This window comes from Mixophyes fleayi, chromosome 5 (assembly GCF_038048845.1).
Source record: "Mixophyes fleayi isolate aMixFle1 chromosome 5, aMixFle1.hap1, whole genome shotgun sequence".
Lineage (NCBI taxonomy): Eukaryota > Metazoa > Chordata > Amphibia > Anura > Limnodynastidae > Mixophyes > Mixophyes fleayi.
In genome coordinates this window covers 28,661,342-28,685,226 of record NC_134406.1, presented here as the reverse complement: position 1 = coordinate 28,685,226, position 23,885 = coordinate 28,661,342, and the positions used below count along the sequence as shown (strand labels likewise).

The 23,885-nt window shown below is 39.4% G+C and overlaps 1 protein-coding gene across 8 annotated transcripts in view; it reads right to left on the bottom strand.

Moving 5' to 3' along the window:
• CACNB2 (calcium voltage-gated channel auxiliary subunit beta 2) overlaps positions 1-23,885 on the bottom strand; it is a 243,637-nt gene that overhangs the window by 28,669 nt on the left and 191,083 nt on the right. For all 8 annotated transcript variants that reach the window (XM_075211922.1, XM_075211925.1, XM_075211927.1 and 5 more), the window contains one exon: positions 5-127. In XM_075211922.1, the coding sequence (XP_075068023.1) occupies positions 5-127 (123 nt within the window). The remainder of the gene's footprint in view (positions 1-4; positions 128-23,885) is intronic.

Sequence of the window (23,885 nt, the reverse complement as noted above, 5' to 3'; positions counted from 1 at the left end):
TTACCTCTTTGACGTGCAAAAAATCTTTAGCCTCAAATGAAACGGCCATTCCTGGAACAGGAACCTCATCATCGTGAGCTGCGCTGTAGCAGACATTCGTCCGAACAGCGAATGCAACAGGTTTGACCTATAAATTAGAAGAAGGAAATAGATTTCAAATAATTCTACAGGCAGCGTAACAAATGGAGAGAGACTTAGACAGGACACATTTAAAGACTTATTTCTATTGCACACATAGGGCCTGATTCATTAAGGATCTTAACTTGAGAAACTTCTTATTTCAGTCTCCTGGACAAAACCATGTTACAATGCAAGGGGTGCATATTAGTATTTTGTTTTGCACATAAGTTAAATACTGCCTGTTTTTTCATGTAGTACACAAATATCAACTTTAAATTTCAGTGTACAAATAAGCTATCAAGTATTTGTGTGCTACATGAAAAAACAGTCAGTATGTGTATGTGCAAAACAGAATACTAATTTGCACCCCTTGCATTGTAACATGGTTTTGTCCAGGAGACTGAAATAAGAAGTTTCTCAAGTTAAGATCCTTAATGAATCAGGCTCATAAAGAATGCATTAAGTTCCGCAATAGAACAGTAAAGTGTGTATTAGAGTAGTTGAAGTGAAAAATTCATTTAATTCCAATTCACCTTTTATATAGCAGTAGGATCACTGCACTTTGAAACAAAGTCACAGCAGCAGAGGCGGAACTGGCGATCTGTGGACCCTGGGGCAGGGAAGCGGTGAGGAGGGAACCGGGGCCCACAACTCGCTAGTTCCCTGTGCAGTGGGCCCCATTATCTGTATGGGCCCCGATGCACCACACCAATGGTAGTTCCGCCACTGTACAGCAGTGAGGGACAAGGAGATGGAGAGCCTTCAAAGGGGCCACACACAGGAGGGAGGGGGACACAAGCACTGTGCAGAGGGGGTCACAGTTCTGATAAGATCGGGAGCAGCCTGCTTGGGGGATGCGGGTGAAGGCTCGGTGTGCCGCAGCCGCCTGTTGCCCACCGCTGAGCTACAGTATTGCTAAACTGCTAGTAAACACCTATGACACTGAGTCATCTCCAAAGATCCCAATTATGGTAACTTTTTTTTTTCCAAGTAACATAGAACATTTGTTAATAGACACATGCTTTTTTTCTAAACCTTCATGGAGCTTTCATGTAACAAATGACTAAAATAGAAACGATACTGTGCTAAATTTAGATAAGATCATTTCTGAGATATTACAGGTCACACACATCAGGGAGAACATAAAAAAATAAACTGATGTGTACGGATATCTATAGTTCTATATTTAATATCTTCCATTGGCACATGTACATACATTAAATGACAGAAAAATAAATCGAAGTAGGATTTGCTCATTTAAATCCAAAGTCCTTGTGAGGTATGTTGTAGCATTACAGGAATACAGTAGTGACAAGACTCATCTCTAAAGGAAACCTTTCATAACATGCAGCTTAAAATCATGAACAGCCCTACCAAATTAGGAAATGCTGAACTCTGAAAAGGCAGCTTAGTGGGGAGAAGAGGGGAATCTGCAACAGTACAGTAGTTGACACTCCACCAGCAAAGCATTCTGGGACTGGATCCCAGACATGTATAGAAACTGTATAAGAATTCCGCCAAACCACTTGTTATTACCTGCACAGCTGTATGAAAAGGTCACCAGGAAAATGAAAGCAGACTTTTCACAATTACACATTAATGCAAAGACTGCACATTTTTTATGAGTTACATAAACAGTAGTTCTGTGCAGACAGACATACAAAAGGACTCAATTGCTAACATTACATTAAGAGCAAAATTCGCACTCAACCATATTGACCAATCAGGGACTTCTATCAATGTCTCACTTGCACTAGATAGATAAAAGCTGAATTTTGATTGGTTGCTTTTTTTCCAGTATAAAATTATGCCATGTCAGCAAACGAACCCCAAAAGGTTTCAAACCATATAAAATACCAGTGATACCAGTGTACTGACAAAAAAGAAAAAGGTGAGAGTCTGCGAGAGGGTATAATGTAAAGGAGGTGGTCCTCAGAAAAATGGCCGCACTTCCACCACATTCCAAATGTAAAAGGTGTAGTTAAATGGAAACTATAACAAGGTAGCACTGTATTGTTATATTGGTCACATTTCACTTTGCATTTTTTTTTTCTATATGCATACCATAAATACTGGAATACTGAAGTACGGAATATATGAATCCTGACCTAACTCCCTATTTCTGGACGTGGAGGGCTCCAAGGTACCTATGATCACCATGAAATAAGCAGGTAGGTAATAAAATAAGACAACGCTGAGTAATTTATTAAATAGTGATGTGGGATGTGGGATGGACTCTCAATAAAATTTGGGAGTTGTAATTTCCTAACTAAAATCATCATCATCTTTTATAACAGGAAAGATAGGTAAGAGTTTCCCTGCTACCCCTCTGCCATAATGAGATTTGGTACTACCCAAATGTTATTGCTTTGTAAGTACTAGAGATCAGGAAATCTCCTATGATTGGTTTTCTGGAACAATCTGCAATACTGGGTCAATAGTTCTATAAATTCATATATGTTTATTATTGGTTCAAATACAAGTTGTTTTAAAACAAAAAATGTTAAGGGTATACAATGTCATTTATAATCTAAATGTGTGGATGTTATAACTTTCTTTTAGCATTTATTCAAAAACTGCATTTTAAAAGCCAATTTTGTTCTGATTTTTATTTTTTAGGCTCAAACTTCACTAACCGATCTCTATAAGTGTGACACACCGACGCTCAGAACTTGGCTTCGCTGTTTCACTCATCATTATTTTAACATTGTTTTCATTGTTTAGTCTCGGTGGCACAAATCTACTGCGGGCTAATGAATGATACTTCATTTATAAGGACGGACAGTACTGTAGCAGATCCCGATGAGAGTTCACATTGTATACAGAAGGTACACATTGCTGCAAGACGCTAGTCTATATATCTAATTATATTGTAAGGTCTATACTGCAAGGACCTCTTTTGTAGTTTATTCTGTCTAAAGTTGCAGTTACCTGCAACTTATTTTGTCTTTTATAATGTACATGAATATTTTTAGAAACAAAATCTGCTTATACATCATCATTATTTATTTATATAGCGCCACTGATTCTGCAGCGCTGTACAGAGAACTCACATCAGTCCCTGCCCCATTGGAGCTTACAGTCTAAATTCCCTGTCAGATACAGTCAGACAGACAGACAGATACTAGGGTCAATGTTGATAGCAGCCAATTAACCTACTTGTATGTTTTTAGAGTGTGGGAGGAAACCAGAGCACCCGGAGGAAACCCATGCAAACACGGGGAGAACATACAAACTCCACACAGATAAGGCCATGGTCGGGAATTGAACTCATGACCCCAGCGCTGTGAGGGAGAAGTGCATTAGTTGATTACCCTTATATCCATCCATTCTTATTCGTGCACTCTACATACTCATGATTCTCTATCTAACACAACGTTTGTTTATTCAAAATTTGTAGTAAAGAAAATGGTGATCAAGTAGCAACTAGAAAAAGTAAAATAAAGGGAAAGTTAAAAAGAAACAGAGATACTGAGCAACCACACAGTAGATCAAAACAATCCCCTAATACACTCACTAAATGAGATTACGCATTAATTTATTGTCTGACTTACTGACTTCTCAACAGGACGGACTGTACGTTTCTGTTTGGATTAATTAATAACTAATTTCTATTTCCAAAAACTCATTTTTATAATATGACAGACAAAATATTTAATACAAGGTCATATTCATAGATTCCTGGCAGAGATTTCATTTATGAGCAAACAAAAAAACACAATTGTAGGAACAGAAATGAAGTTGGGATTTTATAATGTACTGCTGAGAGGTTAGCAATCTAACAGTAGCTATTGTTTTAATTGTAGCTACATGAATATCTATTTAAGTGTATATATAAAGAAAACACATAAGACAAAACATGCCTAGAATAATGAGAATGTGTCCTAAAACATCAACAATTAACATGCAAACCGGAGATGTTCCAATTGGTTTCAAAGTGTTTCTCGATATGGTTTATTGGATCAGCTCTGAAGTTTGAAAATTCACAATTAATTCTCAAGATAGACTTAAAAATGTGCCATAAATTCAAGCAAGGCAACATGTTGAAGCTTAAATGGCTACATTGTATAACATTTTTAACTGTTTCCTGAGAGCGGCAAAATTCACTCTAATACAGTAATGTGTAATGTTAAAATTACAATAAAAGTGTCAAAACTAATATAAAATGTAGCCAATTTAGCACAAACAGGAAATATTTTATAGTTTAGTGTCTATTGTTTTAGCTGCATACTGCGAACTTGGGCACGGCAATGAAACCGCCCCCAAAAATTACAATAATACAGCAAACGATTTGAAAGCTAAATTCTGTTGAATTTTGAACGGATTGGAATAATTCACCCATTTCTACTGCAGACTGCATTTCAATGGTTTCAACTAACTGGTGCAACAAGCTGTACACACTATTGAGCTCAAACCCAAAGACGTCTGATATACATTGTGGTTATAGGGGCTCAACAATATATAATAGACTGCATGCATCAAAACTCAGCAGAAAGAGCTGTCTGCAGTCAGATATTGGAATCAATGGCCCGATATTTCCGAGTGTAGCCCTAAAATGAGCCGATAATAACCAGATTGAATCCAATTGGATCATTATTGGGCATGTTGGTAACTGCAGTCAGAAGATGACTGCTATTGAGGTCATGGGCCGACCTTCCAGATCGCTGCCTTGGGTCAAGCCTGGTCTCTTGCTGCAGGGGTGGAGGCACTGGGGAGACACAGTATCAGAATGGATCGGCTGCACTGTGATTCTCTGTCAGACTGTCTCTCCCATAGAGCTCTGCGGAGATCTTAGACCGACCAGGTAGACATGTACAGCAGACTAGCGCTATCTCTGTATAAAGATGACCCTCGCTAGTGCTCCTGCCACCACCACTGGAGGCCACATCATGGCATGTGGGTCACTTTTTTACACTTAGATATTGCCGACTCCTAAGTTTTGTTTGTGGTGCTTAACTCTTGGAGATATTTGTCAAGTCCTATTTGGATGTTTTTGCCTCCAACTCTGGACATATGGTAAGTATAGAAATAGAAAAAAAAAAAAATAGGGATACCTTTCTTCCGAAAAACACGATATTTACTAAAAGGACATTTTTATGGTCATCCCCATGTTACCTGTATTTTTTATTCATTCAGTACGTCTGGTCTTTGTATTTTGTTCTTCATGTATCATCTTATGCGTTATGGATCACTGTTTCTGTATATGTCATGTACGGCGCAGCAGACCCTTTGTGGCGCCTTATACATAAAATATTAGTGTTCCCCCCAGATAAGTTTTCCAGCCGGGTGGCATTAAGAAGTAGCCGGGTGGGGGCATTTGTAATACTTTGCAATAATATTGAAAAATATTGGAGGTTATTGTGCACACCTGCCAGGACTGGTCAGACTGGTGGGCAGTGGTCTAACACACTGCTGGCTGTAGTGCTCACATAGTGCTTGTTATAATAGGAGAAACAATGGTTTATTCTATTACAATAGGACTCTGTTGGGCTCCAAAAGCCGGGTGGCAGGTAAAACCAGCCACCCGGGAAATAGGTGCTGGGATGAACACTGAAGATAATAATAATAATAATAATAATAATTATTATTATTATTATAATTTTTAAAATAAATCCAACAGCCAAACGCCCATAAACAAATATTATTATTATTATTATTATTAATATTTATTTATAAGGCGCCACAAGGCATCCGCAGCGCCGTATCATGTATGTAATGCATGATATTGCTCTATATAATCAACTATAAAATAAAATACACATTGAGATTTAATATAATGGTATATTCTATTAACCACTGAAAATCCTGTTACAGAAAGCACAGACCATTCTGTAAATGTATCTACGATTATGTATGCAGTTGGCATTTTTATTATAAACCACAAAGTTTGTCAAAGTTACAGTTCTTATGGTAATGATAATACTTTGTTTTCTAGTTATGTAGTACGCTTCAATCTCAAAATAGCATGTACGTCACTGACTGTGGAAAGATTATTCACCTCGCATTTCTCAAAAGGAAGAAACCTTTGGACTCAGGCTTGTGAGAGCGCACAGCTCCATGCTTTAGTAATTGACAGAAGAAACGAACAGTTCAAAAACTTCCCTATAATACAATAGTCTAAAAAAAGGAGCAAAGCTAAAATAGAAATAGAAAATCTTCTCCGGGGCATTGATGATGCATTGCTCATAGAAAGAAAAAAAGGGTTATTATTTTTGTACTACTAATCTGACGCCTAAGAAATTGTTTCCAGGCAGCTGGAATGAGAGTGTATTGCTCTATTTTATTGCCTTTGTCTATGAAAGAAAGCTGGCAGGTTATGTATTGACGAGAAAGCCCCAAAGGAACTTCAGCAACAATTGAGTTTCAAGAGCACAACGGGAGAATGTTTTGTCATTACAAGGTAGCACTTCTGAGGATAAATAAAGCATAACATGCTAGTTATTATTGATGAGTAATGCATGTGTATGTTGAACTGGTGCAGTATGCAAAATTACCACAATAAAATGATATCCCGCATAGGATATATAAACCGCGGGACTGGGGACTCTTAACTCCGCCACACTGTGATTTCTGGTATTGTGCAGACCAATAAGATGGCGCCACTTGGTATTACACACAGTCTGCTTCTCCCCATTAAAGCATTTATAACACTAGTAATCTACTTTTGTCATTGAGACACATTACAGTTAATAACTGTACTTTTCATTACACCCAAAAGATTAAACGGAAATCATCATCATCACCATTTATATAGCGCTATTAATTCCGCAGTGCTGTACAAAGAACTCACTTACATCAGTCCCTGCCCCATTGGGGCTTACAGTCTAAATTCCCTAATACTCAGCACAACACACAAACACACACAGACTATGGTCAATTTCTTAACAGCCAATTAATCTACCAGTATGTTTTTGGAGTGTGGGAGGAAACCGGAGCACCCGGAGGAAACCCATGCAAACACGGGGAGAACATACAAACTCCACACAGATGAGGCCATGTTCAGGAATTGAACTAATGCCACCAAATTTTTAATTAATATAAACAAAATGATAGGTTTGAAAAATAGAAATTGACAGCAGATAAGAACCACCTGGCCCAACTAGTCTGCGTATTTTTACTTCTAAAAACATCACACCCTATTTGAGCCTTAAATTTTTTTTTTCAGATTTAGGTTAGTCATATGTCTATCACAAGCATGTTTCACTTCCCTTACAGTAATAACACCTCTGTTGAAGGCTACCAAAATCTACTACCATTTCAGAAAAGTAATTTGTTCCTTGAATATCCTCTAAACATGCCACCCACCAGTTTTATTACATGTTTCCTTGTTCTAATACGTCTCTTCCTCTGTAGAAAGCTCCCATAATGTAGCTTGTTAAAATCCTTGAAAGCTTATATAATACCCCCCCCCCTTCTTTGCTATAAGTAATACACATTGAGGTTTGTTAGCCATTTCTGGTACATTTTCTGATGTAGACCGTGCACCATATTCTTAGTACTTCTTGACCCAAGCTCAAATTTATTTATGTCATTCTGAAGATAAGGTCACCAGGAATGAACACAGTATTCCAGGTGCGGATTCACAGATTACCTATAAAGTGGCATTGCCCCCTTTCTCTTCCTGTGCAACCATGCGTCTTACTGGCCCTTCCCCAATGCTTTGCTCCATTCTCCGACAACCTTTAAAATATGTGGGATAAATGTCAGAGACCTTATTAAAATCTAAATAAGCTATGGCCCGACCTTGATTTTTTACATTAAATCAAATAAAAATAGAGGAAGAAAAATGGTAAAACAAAAATAAAACATATCCCTGTTTTTCTCCCTTAACCTAGACAAATGCATTTCAAGATAATTTTATGGGATTGCCCTGAAAGTAAACCAATGGAAAAAATTATGGAAAAATATATTTTTGGGTGATTTTTCTCTACCGAAGTGATGTAAAAGAGTTATTTCAACATTAAAAAGAAAGAAAATATGTTTCACAGAAAAAACGCTTAAATAGCGTGAGATAACATTGAGGAGATTGACTCTGAGTCAGTTAAAAGGGGAACAGAGCAACGGCAAAGAGAATCGGAGAGTCCAACATTGTCTGTCACCTCGTCAGCAACATCCCGTGACCCATTAATTCAGACGCAGGAACACCTGATAAAGCCACCCCTAAAGGGAAAGGTGTGCATTCCCAATTATCTGAAATCCTGAAGCAAAAAGCGGCTACAGCAGGACAGAGGGTAGTTCTGCAAAGGTTAATAGCGCCACCCGAGTGCCTGTTTAGTGTTAAACTAAACATTCTGCAGGCTGCAAATTAAAGGTTCTCTCCATGAAACTCACCGCATACAGCAACATTGCTCAAACTACGAAGAACTAACTCCAATCCCACCACCTGTTCCCACAACTGCACCATAATCTACTCCATGGGGTAAATGTATCAAGCTGAGAGTTTTCCGTCGGGTTTGAAAAGTAGAGATGTTGCCTATAGCAACCAATCAAAATCTAGCTGTCATTTGGTAGAATGAACTAAATAAATGATAGCTCAGCTTGATACATTTACCCCCATATCTAAGTTTTATGTCTTCATATGAAAGGATTATTATAGAGCAATATTTCAACACAATATAACAAAACAAAACAAACAAAAAAATCCATTTTAATGAATGTTATATTTTATGGTTGAATTTAATTATATTGCCAGGGTAGTTCCCTGGTACGAGAGATAAAACATTGGTCAAATTTGTCTCTTCATTCAACTGCACGTCGTCATTTTCTACCAGCTGTCTGTGTAGGACACATAACATGACCATATCATCATGGGAAGGTGTATGTTGTATGACATTACAGAAGAATCTCCCTTATTCTGACTATATGCTAAATGGTTGTTCTACTAAACAACATAAACAGCTTAATTGTTAACTAAAGACCTTCCAAGATAATTTACATTATTATTATCTTAAAAGATATCTCTTCATTATATTTGTTGGACACAAACACATAGACAATGTTTCTCTTCCATCTACAAGTGGCTTTTGGTTTGGAACATAGAACTTTCCTTCTATTATTTTGCATCCCATTGTTGAGGTTTTAAAGATTTTAGCCCTTCACACATGGGGCTGAATCAGGCCCCCTGTGTTTTGGAGAAGGTATGACTTTAAACAGGATCTAATGACACAGGATATATGTGCTTTCTTCTAAGCTCTTTGTGCACAATGCAGGGAAGCTTTGAGACACATTAAGGAACCCACTCTGAACACTATGGGATCCAATTGTTTAGCTTGATTACCCCACACATACAAATTGGACATATCCAGTAGTTTGGCATCGAAACACAAAGTATCCCTCCTGATTACTGGTCGACTTATGACTGCACACCCTCGTCAATGATCACTAGTTAGATAGTTCAGAAAGTTAATTTAGCTTACTGTACACTGCACTGGGGGTCAAATATGGTTTAATGTTACTAAATGGCCACTATTAAGCTGGGTACACACTACACTGTTTTCGTCCAATAATCGACTCAAACAGCCGACATACGACCGCTCGTTCAAAAGTCGGGTCAGTGTGTGCAGTGACACGATGGTCAAAAGTCTGCCCAAATGGACGATTGTCGCCTCATTTGGTTGGTCGTACGGTTTAATATTTTCGTTCCAATATCGTTTCCGCTGTGTAGTGTGTATAAACTTCCGACCGATCCACAACAGTGAGTACGAAATTACAGTCATTGCTCACGACAACATGGCTGTAAAAAGTCGCTAAAGGGACGTCCGCTCTTCCCTTTATCGTCCTAAACAAGGCTAGTGTGTATGCAGTCCATGGACCGAGCGATCGGACCATCGATCGCATGTAAAATCGCTCTGCATAAAAAGTTGGTCGAAATTTCTGTAGTGTGTACCCAGCTTTAGAAAGAACTATAGGAACGGTGGAACTGTCTGTTTCATTTGTGTACTTTATCTGAAGAGTTTTCAAATGATAAAAACCAGCTATTTAGATTTTTTTCAATCAGACTTCAGCCTCAATGTATTCAGCGATGCTGTCTACATTGAGTAAATACACAGCTGACACCTGATTTAAAATTCTCCAAGTAGCAATAACTAGACAGATCATTGAACAAATGCTCATTTTCAGGATAATAGATAGCTTGGCGATAGGCTAAATGAGGCTATTTATACAGTGCTGGGCTGTACTATACAAGAGAGGAGGATACAAACAGCACAACATACTTATGGTTAGCTAATCCCACAGCCCCTGTAAAACATCCTGGTACCAATGTTAAAAAGTTTTATGTTTAAAAAAAAATGTTTGGAAGAGCAGATGAAACAAATACACTTTTCATTGTCCCATCAGCCCTGAATACATAGGGAAACAACTCTAATAGCTTTAGCACATGATTCAATGCACCACACATGTAAAGAATACATTTATATACTAAATATAAAAGTGAATAAAAAAGTGAAAACTATGGCCAAACTCAGGGTTCATCAGGCAATGTTATGATGTCTAATACAGATACACAAAATTTGAATAAAACAGAAATAAATAGTTTTGGTCTTTAAGTCTGAGCATTTGACAACATCAAACTCCCCCTCCTCCAAATGAACATCTAATCAGGCAGTTAATGTCACATCAACGCTTTGATGTTTTTATGTATATTTTGCTGACAAAGTCAACTACTGAAATAATCGATCCATCAGTCCGTGTACAGTATGTACTCAACAAACCACTCTGCTCAATTGTGGTCATCACTCACTTTGATAATGTGCTTAGTGATAGAATGTCATAGGTTAAATGAACGTTCCTGTAATAACTGTTCATTCTATAACTAACATGTTCTGTGCAGGACAGTATATTTTGACTTCCATCCTGATATTAATATTATGCACTATAAATATTCAAACTGCTATAATCTAAGACAGAGGTAGGTAACATGCAGCTCTCATTTACATGAATAGAGAGGGAGCATTGACAACCTGAGCAGAAGACCATGTCCTACTCACTAGATACATCGATGGACCTGTAGAATCACCAGATCCAGTGACAGTAAGTAAAACAATCTTATTTTAGTCACCTAATTCGACCTAAAACTTTGGGGGTTTTTTTCTGTTTTGAGTATACTTCGCCTTTAATATTATACAAAAAAAAACTGCAGATAGATCATCTTAGCAGTGTGTTCCAAAAATACTTAAATCAGTAAGTTATCTTGATTTAATTTGTCTTCTGTTTCCTGTCTAACGTTTAATGTCTAATGTGGAGTATAATAAACAAGAGGAGGAGATACACCGAGTAGGAATTTTGTTTACGAAGAAAGTTGGTCATATGGCATCCAAGGAAAGTATACCTTTGTTAACATCATTTGTTTTTTGGTGTCCCTGTTTCTTGATTCTCCTTGTCGAGCCAACTCGAAAACTTCCATAAGTCCCAGGACAGTAGCCAAAGGAAAGAATCACATGATTGGATGTTGCTCTCAAACCCCTATGCAGGTTCTGTAAGTCAGTCTGTGTCGAAGAACTAAAAACAACTGCTGTATACTCTCAGTGACCCCTTTATTAGGTACACCTTTCTAGTACTCAGTAGGACCCCACCTTTGCCCCAGAACAGCCTGAGTTGTTCGTGGTATGGATTCAAGGTGCTGGAAAAATTCCTTAGAGATTCTGGTCCATGTTGACATGATTGTATTGTGGAGTTGCTGCAAATCTGTTGGTTGCATATTGAACCACAAAGGTACGCAGTCATCATCATCAGCTAGTTGTAATGCGCCACTGATTCCGCAGCGCTGTACAGAGAACTTATTCACATCAGTCCCTGCCCCAATAGAGCTTACAGTCTAAATTCCCTAAACACACACACAGACATAGACTAAGGTCAATTTAATAGCAGCCAATTAACCGACTAGTATGTTTTGGGAGTGTGGGAGGAAACCGAAGCACCTGGAGAAAACCCATGCAAAAACGGGGAGAACATACAAACTCCACACAGATAAGGCCATGGTCAGGAATCGAACTCATAACCCCAGTGCTGTGAGGCAGAAGTGCTAATGTCACGGGGCCCTAGTGAATGACAGGCCGGCTTCTCATGAATATTGTCCAGCATACATTTAATGCTAAATAACCTTCCCTTCCAATAGGATTAAGATATGGTAACTGTGGAGGTCACTGGAGTAAACTGGGCTCATTGTCATGTTCATGGAACCAGCGTGAGATGACATGTGCATTGTGACATGGTGTGTTATCCTGATGGATGTAGGCAATGTAGGCATTAGATGGTTAGACTGTGTCCATAAGGGAATGCACATGGTCAGCAACAACACTCAGGCAGGCTGCGGCACTTGCTCATGCTCAATTGATATTAAGGGACCTATTGCATACAAAGAAAACATTCCTCACACTATTGCACCGCAACCACCAGCCAGCACCGTAGACACATGGCAGAATAGGCTTGAATTCATGTTGTTAACACCAAATTCTGACCCTACCATCTGAATGTCGCAGCAGAAATCAAGATTCGTCACACCAGGTGACAATGTTTCCAAATCTTCAACCGTCCAGTTTTTGGAGAGCCTGTGCCCACTGTAGCCTCAGTTTCCTGTTCCTAGCTGACATGACCCGGTGTGGTCTTCTGTTACTGTAGCCAATCAGCTTCAAGGTTGGACATGTTGTGCACTCAGAGAGGCTCTCCTGCATACCACTGTTGGTCGCATGGTTATTTGAGTTACTGTGTCCTTCCATGAACTAGTCTGGTTATTGCAGTCTGACCTCTTTTATTAACGAGATATTTTTGCCCACAGAACTACGGCTCACTCGATGTTTTGGTTTTGCGCACCAGTACGGAGACTGTTGTGCCATTTTTAGCAGTGCTCCTCCGAGTGACTGTAGGTTTCGACACTTGCTAATAATTCCTCTATGTGCGATATTCTGATCAAGCAGCAGCAACTTTTTTGCTTTATGGTTTTTGGAACCTTCTAGATAATGAATTTCCAGATAAGTGATAATGGGGGGAATTCAATTGGCCGCGTTACTGTAAAACGTTATTACGGTAATACTGCGCTTAAATACCATTATTACGGTAGTTTCAACGCTGGGTTTTTGCTCACAGCTCTATATACATACAGACACACATTGGGGGGAATTCAATTCCCCTCGAAGTACTGCCGCGTAAAACTTATTACCGTTATTATGGTAATAGGTTTTACGTGGCGGTACTTTGGGGGGAATTGAATTCCCCTCAATGTGTCTATATGTATATACATATATAGTATTTCACATTATTTTACTGAGGCTGAACATGACCATCCTACGTAAAGTATGGTAGGTTCAGAGTTACCGTTACACTTTAATAAACTCATGCAAAGAAGAAACATTCTCTTTGTTATTTCCATTCAGAACACAAACTCCAACCTAATAGAATTCCCCACAATTGATTTTTTTGAATCTGGACTCAGCAGATACAGTTATAATACAATACAATTATCAGACGTATTTTATGTAAAGTGGTCTACAGATCAATGTATAATAACATTTCTCCACTCCGTTCCTAATTCACTTCTCAATTACTGTACAATGGCAGTTACATTTACTTGGTACGCGTGTAGGAATTAATCTTGGTCTATATTTGTCTTGAAACAAGAAGCAACTGTGCTGCTTAGATCTCATGTAGATAAAGTAACTGACAAAACATGAGCAAATTATTTTCAATATTGTGCAGAAGAGGCGATTCTAGTAGGGAAGGACAAGCAGGGAGACCGTTGCTGTCAGAAATTATCTACATTAATGATTCTTCATTTTTAAATGAGATGCAGCATGACAATATATGTTTTGCAATGCATTTAGTAAACTGAAGCAAAGGGGATAAAGGGGATTCTGGCATCCCTGTAAGAAAAATACTTGCAATACAGCGAGCAAGAATGCACACTGTTCCCTAACTAATAAAATCTAGTCAGAACTGAAAATTACGTTTTTGGTGGCGTTCGATAAGTTAAACATAAATGCAAAATATTAGTTACCCGTGTTCTGGCAATCACTTTGATCATGAGGGTCTCCCATTGTCTGTGACAGTCATGGATGGGCCTGTATAAAGAAAGAACTACCTCGGCAGGATGCCTGTTATGGTCTAAGGCAGGTCTGTCCAACCTGCGACCCTCCAGATGTTGTGAAACTACAAGTCCCAGCATGCCCTTCCAGCTATCAACAGGTTGTCTACTGACAGAGCATGTTGGGGCTTGTAGTTTCACAACACCTGGAGGGCCGCAGGTTGGACAGGCCTGGTCTAAGGCATAGGTGCCAAAACCCAGTCCTCAACGGCTACCAACAGGTCATGTTTTCAGGATTTCTGTCTGAAGAAACAGGTGGGATAATTATTGACCCAGGAAAACAGATTATCCTGTGCATGATACAAGAAATCATAGAAACATGAAGTGTTGGTAACTCCTGAGGACCGAGTTTGGGTACCTCTGGTCTAGGGAGACTCCTCTGACTCTGGCTGGTTTTGCATACAGGCGGCAGGAGTGAAGACGGCCTCCTGTATTGCATTTATGTTTAATTTGACAAATACATAACCTTTAAATACTCTTATACTCTTTTCACATGACAGAACAAACCCATTGTGCGCTATATAAACATTTACTCAGCTTTCAGAGTATACCATACATTCCAACATGTCAGCCCCTGGCAGCAGGGCAGGGGGCGTGGTCATGTAACAATGGGGGTGTGACCAATGCAGCGACTGTTCTTGACTACACCCCCATAAGGCTGCCCATTAGATACCTCCCTTTCCTTCAACGTTCCCACTCGCAGGACTAACATGTCCCCGGGCAGGACACAGTCCTAAAATTGGGACTGTCCCGCTGAAATTGGGACAGTTGGAAGATGTGGTATACTGTTCCCAGTTTACAGGTTTACAGAGAATTCTGTACACATTTTGTGTCTCCACCACTCTAGGTCTAATATAGGAAAAATATATTAATTCTTTAATAAATGTTAGCTATACCAGGATGAGGAACCCGTGTCAGTAGCGCACACACACACCCACACAACCCTAGCACAATAATATACCCAGTAACTATTGTACATGTACCCCAGGTCCAATGCACTCCTCACCCTCTCCACCGTGCCCCCGTGTACACATATGCAGTCTCTCTAGAAACATTTTTATGGGAAAAGCTGGTGATTATCCCCACTCACTCATCTAAAGCCAGCAGACATGTTGTGTTCATCAACCATTAAAAGAAAGCAAATTAATCTATTCAACCAGTTTATTTTACCATCACCTCAGTAAATTACATGTTTCTATAAATAAAGTAATAATAACATTTATATTTACACTCACCCACATCCACATGACATCAATATCTACATTATAATGGTTTATTCTCTTAATTATAAATTCATACTGTGCGGCAACTAACTCACCTGTACTAACACTGTATATGTCGTGAGATCAAACTTGCAATCCAGCAGATATAAAGATCACTGGATCAATAGAAAACATGGACGTTATAAGGAAAGTTGAGGGAAACAATAAACCCTACAAGTGTTGTCTGAGATACTGAGACAGCTGGTTGGAGAGATGTGACCTACAGTATGATCATCTGCCGTTCTCTACTGGTGGCAGCACCAGGTCTCCAGAGGAAACACTGAACTCTTTAATACTCAATCAGCTATATAACCTGTACTAATGTATCAGCTATATAACCTGTACTAACGCTGTATACTGTTGCTGGATTCTCACTAATAAAAGTAAACACGAGTTTAGAGCTAGGTGCAAATCCAGCTAAAGGGTCTCGAAAACGGCCCTCTATACCCTTAGTCCCACATCTGCACTTCCTTAATCAGCCTCATAGCTACTTGTTCTGCCTTTATTTGCATTTTGTGTGATTTGTCATTCTGACCGTCTCGAGCAGTGGAGAACTGAGGCGCCTTACAAATAAACTATGAAAATGATAAAACGATGCAACTTGGCACCTGGACAACAAACCATGTTGTAATGCAAGGGCTGGAAATTTAATTTTTCTTTTGCATTCAGGGAAAATACTGTCTGCTTTGCATGTATATACTAGGCAAATTTATTTTGCACAGTAATTTAGAGATGAGCAATGATGCACCAAACCTGCTACACATTTTAAAATTGCCCCCCCCCCCCCCTCCCCTGCAGCACAACATGGATTTTCCAAGGGGCAAGATTGCACCTTCTAACTGATGACAGTGATCCAGAGAATTCTACTGCCGCTATTTAACCTCTCACCTGCTTGGCCATCACCTGTAAAGACTCTTTTTACGTTGCGAAAGGCTCCATAGACCTGACAGAGTTGACTTTATTGCTCATGCGTCAATGTTTCACTGCGCATGTGTAGTAAAGGCAGCTCTGGCCTAAGGGGAGCAGGAGCACGCAGCCTGCAAAGAGAAGCCTCTCTGGCGTGAATGGACTCAATACAAAAATGTAATCATCATTATCCGGAAATGTCCTTAGGTTTTAATAGCAAGTGGCGAAAAGCTAAGCTTTATAAATTGATCGGTCTATGGGGACTGCACTAAACAACTGAAGATAGGTTAGGGCCTCACAATTCTCTGATTTCTCTGGTGTTAACCCTCTGATCAACTGGACGATAGCCATTCTTTATACATTTACTGTAAAGAGTAAAAAATCCAGAAAAAAAACGTGTCATCTACGAATCTTTGGCTCTTTGCAGCTTAAAAAATAGATCCCTGACTGTAATCCTTTACAGATCATGTCTGTTATATGGAAAGTAAAGAGTTTAAAATTGCTGGGACTTGTGCAGCAACCTATAGAATAATACCTTGAAATAACTGGTATGAAAATCTCACTAATGACAAACGTACATTTATGTATTAATAGCAGTATCTCATCAGTAAGCTGCCAATGTCGGTCTAGATTCAGATCAAGAGACAGTAGACGGCAGAGCCATAAATAGCATGAATGACGCACAAGCAGTGTTGTCTTAAACATGGGCCCTACTTTTATCAATGTCTGGTATTATCAGGTAATTCATCTGCTCCTTTTGCTTCATTAAAAAAGAAATGTACAATTCGGGATAGTTTCACAGGAAGACAGCCACGGTGTAGATGCCCTTTAACGCTGCTTTGCTTCTCTAAACTGAGCTCATTCTGGCTGAAAGGAGCAGATGAGTACTGTCACTGGACTAAGTGACTTTACAGCTTCATGCTTCATAAAGCCACACGTGTATTTTCATTACTGCATAAAAAAACGGACAGGTTAATGCAATCTGCCATAACGGTGTGATGGACAACACAATACTGCATTCTAAATGTCTGATGTAGACAACCATTTGAATGCATCATCATCACCATCACCATCTATTTATATAGCGCCACTGATTCCGCAGCGCTGTACAGAGAACTCATTCACATCAGTCCCTGCCCCATTGGAGCTTACAGTCTAAATTTCCTAACACACACAGACAGACAGAGAGAGACTAGGGTCATTTTTTTTATTTTATTTTTAATAGCAGCCATTTAACCTACTAGTATGTTTTTGGAGTGTGGGTGGTAACCAGAGCACCCGGAGGAAACCCACGCAAACACGGGAGAACATACAAACTCCTCACAGATAAGGCCATGGTCGGGAATTGAACTCATGACCCCAGCGCTGTGAGGCAGAAGTGTTAACCAGTCCGCCCCGGTGCTGCCCATCAGATCGAATCCCGTCTTTACCAAGTATCCCCCTCTCACTGTGTACCAATATTTCCTAGCAAACCCTGCTCAGCACCAGAAGAGTACTGAGATGTACTGGAACCTGGGTAGGAGGCTCTAACATAGGATAAGAGAGGTGCATAAAATCCTACCAGATCCCTCATTTAATACACACCTCCCTTACAGGGTGGGAAGTGGCCCCTTACCCATGTTACACGGGTGGAATGCTTTGTATAGATGACAGTTCGGGAAAGTGGAATAGTGTGTAAACCTGCCATCCTCAATAAGTGTCATAATGCCTTTGTTACATGTATTGGTTGTCAGAAGAAAAAGCTTAGATATACAATAAATTTGCAGACTGGAAATTCAGGCAGAAAGCAAGCAGTGGCTTTCTAAAGCTTTCTATCTCATCAAGAAATAATGTTCTACTGTGTTAGGCTGGGTACACGGTACAGGTTTTTTCACCTGATTATTGGGCTAATCACACAATAAACAAGTGTTCAGACCGATGAACGATAATTCGTTCCAAAACACATCGTATCTTTCACTTGATTTTATAAACAGACTAAAAAATCTCTGTAAACAATGGAACAATGTCGTTCCATTTCTGCAGTGAGTACGAACTCACGACCAGTACTGTAGGTAGATCTCCATATAGTCACAATCTTTTCAGCTGATGGTTATAACAGATGAAGAGCACAGATCTAAAGGTAAATCTTATAAAACGTGTATAGTGTGTACACAGAAATTGGCTGCTGATCAGGACTTTGTCGGTGCTAACAAAGATAATGATATTGCATTGGGAGAAGTTTTCTGTAGTGGGTACCTAGCGTTAAAATGTAGAAAATGTGTGATAGTAGGTCCCTTTGTATAGAAACACTTTAACAGCATTATACTTTAAATGACTAACCAGGAAACAATTGTAATCCAGGCTTTCGGTGATGCCCACTGGTAGGTGAGATTACCATTGAAAGCTGAATTGGGAGAGGACCTCTGGCTTTTGGGTTACAGAGAGGCATTAATCCAATGTAAAACATACAATAAAGATAAAGTTATCTTTATATTTATTTATTATTAACTATGAAAAAGGAAAGCTTTGCAATGTATCTTGTTATGTCAACACCGATTATATTTCTTTATTTTGTTATGAGCTTTCAATAAAGAGTTTAAACAAACACACAATAAACACCCAAGATTCGACTCTTCTCCCTTCTTCACAGCACAGAGGTTCAAACTTCACACCAATGTATAGATATTTTCAACAATGTACAAACGTTATTTAAATCAATTCCTTAATTTTATTTTTGTCCAATTTATCATATCCCACTACTAGCACTATCTTATTACTATAGCAAATAATCCCTATCTTTATCAGAGTCTCCTCACATATCCCCCTAGTTCACTCCTAACTTTTCACACGCCAATGATTCTATACCCTGTATACTATATCGCAAACACTCTATCAGCCTTAGTTTATTCACTGCACTTTATGTTTTTTTACCTGATCCCACTACACTTCTCAATTAGTTAATCTCTCATTCCCCAACTAACATACACTTTCTACACCACCAAACACTTCTCTCCTGGTTCCACGTGCTACAACCACACTCCTTCATCCAAAATCCAAAGACCTGGCTCCATCCACCCATCTATGGACCCAGGCTCCTATACAGCACTAACACGACAACCACCTACAGGCAGTGATTCAGGGCTATGGACAGGTAAGTACAACTTTACTTCTAGTTTTACTAGATGGAGGGACCGGTCTTAGCAGCACACAGACCCAATAGCGCTTTAGTGAAACTTTATCTGTAAGATGGTTCCACGTTCTTGTTCCATCTGAAAACTAGGGTTCTGCATAAATGACAAACAATAAAACATTGGACCTTTGCCTGGATTAGTTTTTTTTAACTATCCTCCAATTGTAGCCCAGTGTGACTGCTTATTAACCATATATTCTGGGATCTCTTGGACAGAAGCAAGAAACAAATGAGTTGGTTTTTGCCTTGAGCAATATACTTTCTGCTTTGCTTAAAACATAGCATCATGGGCAGAACTGTGCCACACAGTGTCCCGTAGCAAAACTTGACTACGGGCCTGGCGGTGAGGTTCTAACCTCCAAAAGAGCAAGGGCCTGATTCATTAAGGATCTCAACTTAAGAAACTACTTATTTCAGTTTCCTGGACAAAACCATGTTACAATGCAAGGGGTGCAAATTAGTATTCTGTTTTGCACATATTCTAGGCAGCACGGTGGCTCAGTGGTTAACACTGCTGCCTCACAGAACTGGGGTCATGAGTTCAATTCCCGACCATGGCCTTATCTGTGAGGAGTTTGTATGTTCTCCCTGTGTTTGCGTGGGTTTCCTCCGGGTGCTCCGGTTTCCTCCCACACTCCAAAAACATACTGGTAGGTTAATTGGCTGCTATCAAATTGACCCTAGTCTCTGTGTGTGTGTGTGTGTGTGTGTGTGTGTTAGGGAATTTAGACTGTAAGCTCCAATGGGGCAGGGACTAATGTGAGTGAGTTCTCTGTGCAGCGCTGCGGAATTAGTGGCGCTATATAAATAAATGATGATGATGATGATGATGATGATGATGATGATAAGTTAAATACTGACTGTTTTTTCATGTAGCACACAAATATCAACTTTACATTTCAGTGTACAAATAAGCTATCAAGTATTTGTGTGCTACATGAAAAAAACGTAAGTATTTAACTTATGTGCAAAACAGAATACTAATTTTCACCCCTTGCATTGTAATATGGTTTTGTCCAGGAGACTGAAATAAGAAACTTCTTAATTTAAGATCCTTAATGAATCAGGCCCCAGGAGAGGGATCCTCATCTGAGCATGCATGTGTCCGATGTATGCCCAAAGCTGGGGCTTCGGAGGGGATGGGCATCCCAGTATTACCGGCCTACCACACCTCCAGGCCCGCTCCGGCAGTGGAGTTATTTTCACCACAGCAAAGCATCTTGGGAATCTTAAAAAAAAGTTGACAAATTTGTAAATATGGGAGGACGTCAAGCAAGAGATACACCTCTCCATTTTAGGGAAAGGTATATAAGCAGCTCCACTTTTCTATAGTATGGTGCTGCAAAACATTGCATATGGTGTAGTCTGTACTAAACAGCTTAATTGCCTATAGCCATGTCTGTCCCAACAGAGTGATTCTACCTGTAGAGAGTGTACTACTTTTGAATTGTAGAGGTTTTGGTAATCGCACAGTTTTGCTAGCTGAGGAGAGGATCCGTAAACTGTAAAATAAAATAATAAACACAGCGTATTAACAAGCTTTTATTTCTGCTACTGTTCATAAGCTCAGTGTTCTAGAAGTTCATGGACAGGATGAACGGCTCAGTAATAATTCACTGATTATGTGACCCCCTCTTACTGCAGGTCAGAAGCCTGTGCTCTTTATTAGATCCAGAACGTACTCTAAATGCAAGTTATTCTAGCACATTCCTATCATACTTTGTACTATTGTGCTCGGTTTGCCAAAATGTCATATTAATAAAAAATCATGAATAAACATTTCTACTAATGCAAGAGTACAATAAATATTTTCATTTTCAAAAGCCAACCATTCAAATAGGTGTGTCCATCTGGAAAGAATTATGTATCAAAGGGAATGTCTACCAACAAGTTAGCAGATAACGAGTGCTACCTCCTCGAAAACCAAAACTATCAGCCAGATGAAGCCGCCACTTACACTCACTACTGTGCAATCATTGCTGCCTCCTGATTTCTGCAGGATAGTCAGTTTGCAGGGACCAAAATGAGTGGGGATCTCCTAAAATTGGACATGGCTTCACCGCAAAATGGTAGTGATTTGGGGGAAAAAAATCATTATGTGTTATGGTTCCTAATATATTTTTCTAAGATGTTTTTTGGTCATTACCAACATTAGAATGTGGATTCTTTGTACTCAATCATAGGCAACTCAAAGGTCATAGGACATAAACATTTTTTTACTCGTAAGGTAAATTCATACATAAGGAGTTTTAGACAACTCCTACCATGACGCACTCCACCGCCCACTGAAGTCACCAGCCAAACTCCTCTTATCGACACCCAGTGCTAGTGCTTTTGAAGTGATAGGCTGCCCATTATCTCCCCACCCATAGTTGCCAATTCCACTTATGGCAAGCGGAATTAGGCTTGTTTTTTTTTTGTTTTGTTTTTTAGAGTTGCAGGGTTTTTCTGGTGGTAACGGGTTGCTGGTTTTTGGGCTTCAAAACACTTTTTTTTTTTTTTTAAAAAACTTTATTGCCTTGTGTATAATAACATTTCAGTGTAAAGGATGCTGCTGGTCTCTTAAGTGGGCGTGACCTCAGGTGATGGTAGGTATACAAGAGATAACGGGAGCTCTCCTGCCTCACTTGTATCATCTGTCTCTCATCCTGCACCTCTTCCAAAATCTGCACCTCCTTCTGAATCACTGATATCCTCAGACTCTGCCCTCCCTTCTGTCTTAGAAGATGAACCCATCATTTCTTTCAGCAAACGTCAGAGTTGGCCCCTCCTGGAGGAACCTGTCTGTGTTGTATGCAGTAGGTATGGAGAGTATATATTTGACCAGACAGAGCATGGCGTGTGCAGTTATGAGGGTAAAGCTAGGAATCTATTGCAGAAAAAACAAACCTCTAAAGTGCAACTATAACTCCTGAATCTTCATCTTCAGTTACTGTAACTGCAGAAAATTATGCAGATCCCATTACTATTATCTTGATATTTGTATCATAAATAAGAAATAATTAAAGTGGGGGCTTTTTAGAATTGTTTGGGCTTGTTTTTCACCTAGTGGTTGCTTATTTTTCATTTCAGAGTTGGCAACCCCGCTTCCCCGTCGAAACACCTTCATTGCCGTGCGTCTCACTGCTGTTCCCTGCTGCTCTGAGCAGTGAACAGAATACTTCTCAAATTTCCCAATCGGGATGGTTGGAAGGTAAGAAATATACCATCATATATTAGTATCAGATATTTTCCATCATTAAATCAGATTTGCAATATATAACAAACTCAAAAAAACACGCACATAATGGAGAATTGGGTTACACCATGTGAGCTGAAAGCCACCATTGTACATAGCATCCAGCTCCCCATCTCCTGTGTTGCGCAGTCTGACAGTGCAGATCTGCACTACGAGCAGCCTGTTCAGTAAAGCAGAGTACAAGCAGCACTGTAACACTTCGTAAAGGACAATATGTATTTTTATTATGGTGCTACACATCGGACAGTAAGATTTATAGTAAACAAAAATAAACAAATACATTTCAGATGGTTCTCTCATGTCACAAACTGTAATAACCACAACACAATAAGCAGCATCAAGTGCTGTTGTAAGTCTTTACAGATTAGATATTAAAATGTACCTGTCACCAACATACAATGGAAGCAGCTATTTATGGTCAGGACCAATATTCCTAAGACTGCAGGATATAACTTCCCTAGGAACCAGTGATATCATGAGGCACTAATGTCTGAGTGATGTCACTAGGTCCTAGTGAATCAATAGGCTGAAAAGTTGTCCAGCCCACAAAATGTCTGCCTCCACTGTGTACAGCTGATGGGTCACCTTTAATAATTATGTTTATTTTGGATGTTGCTCAAATGATGTAAGACACACAAGGCAGAGAAGGTTGGAGGATAAATACAGCACACGCCCTCAAATACTTAACAATAGAAAAGATCACAATAAACACATTAGCTCTGTTTATATAACCAGACTCCCTCTATTAGTTGTGTATTCAGCTGAATACAGTGCAATGGCTGGTAGTACAACACAGAAAGGGCTGGGGAAAATATATAATAAGAGCTCATAAAACCTATAACTATAAAACTGTAGAATATAGTCATTATTGGTGAGGGTACATTAGGACAGTTCTGCTTCGTTGTCTCTGTGTACTTCTCTGGAAGCCAAGCAGTCTTACCACATAGGCAGAATACATCCAGAAGGTAGGTGCAGAGGGTGGGGTCACATACCCCTCAACTTTTTGGTGTTCATTTCTGTCCCTCTCCCGCAGGTTTTGGATAGGACTGCCTGCTCGCTGCTCCCTGTGTTAGAATGCTTGCCTATATACCTATCCTGACATCATGACACTGG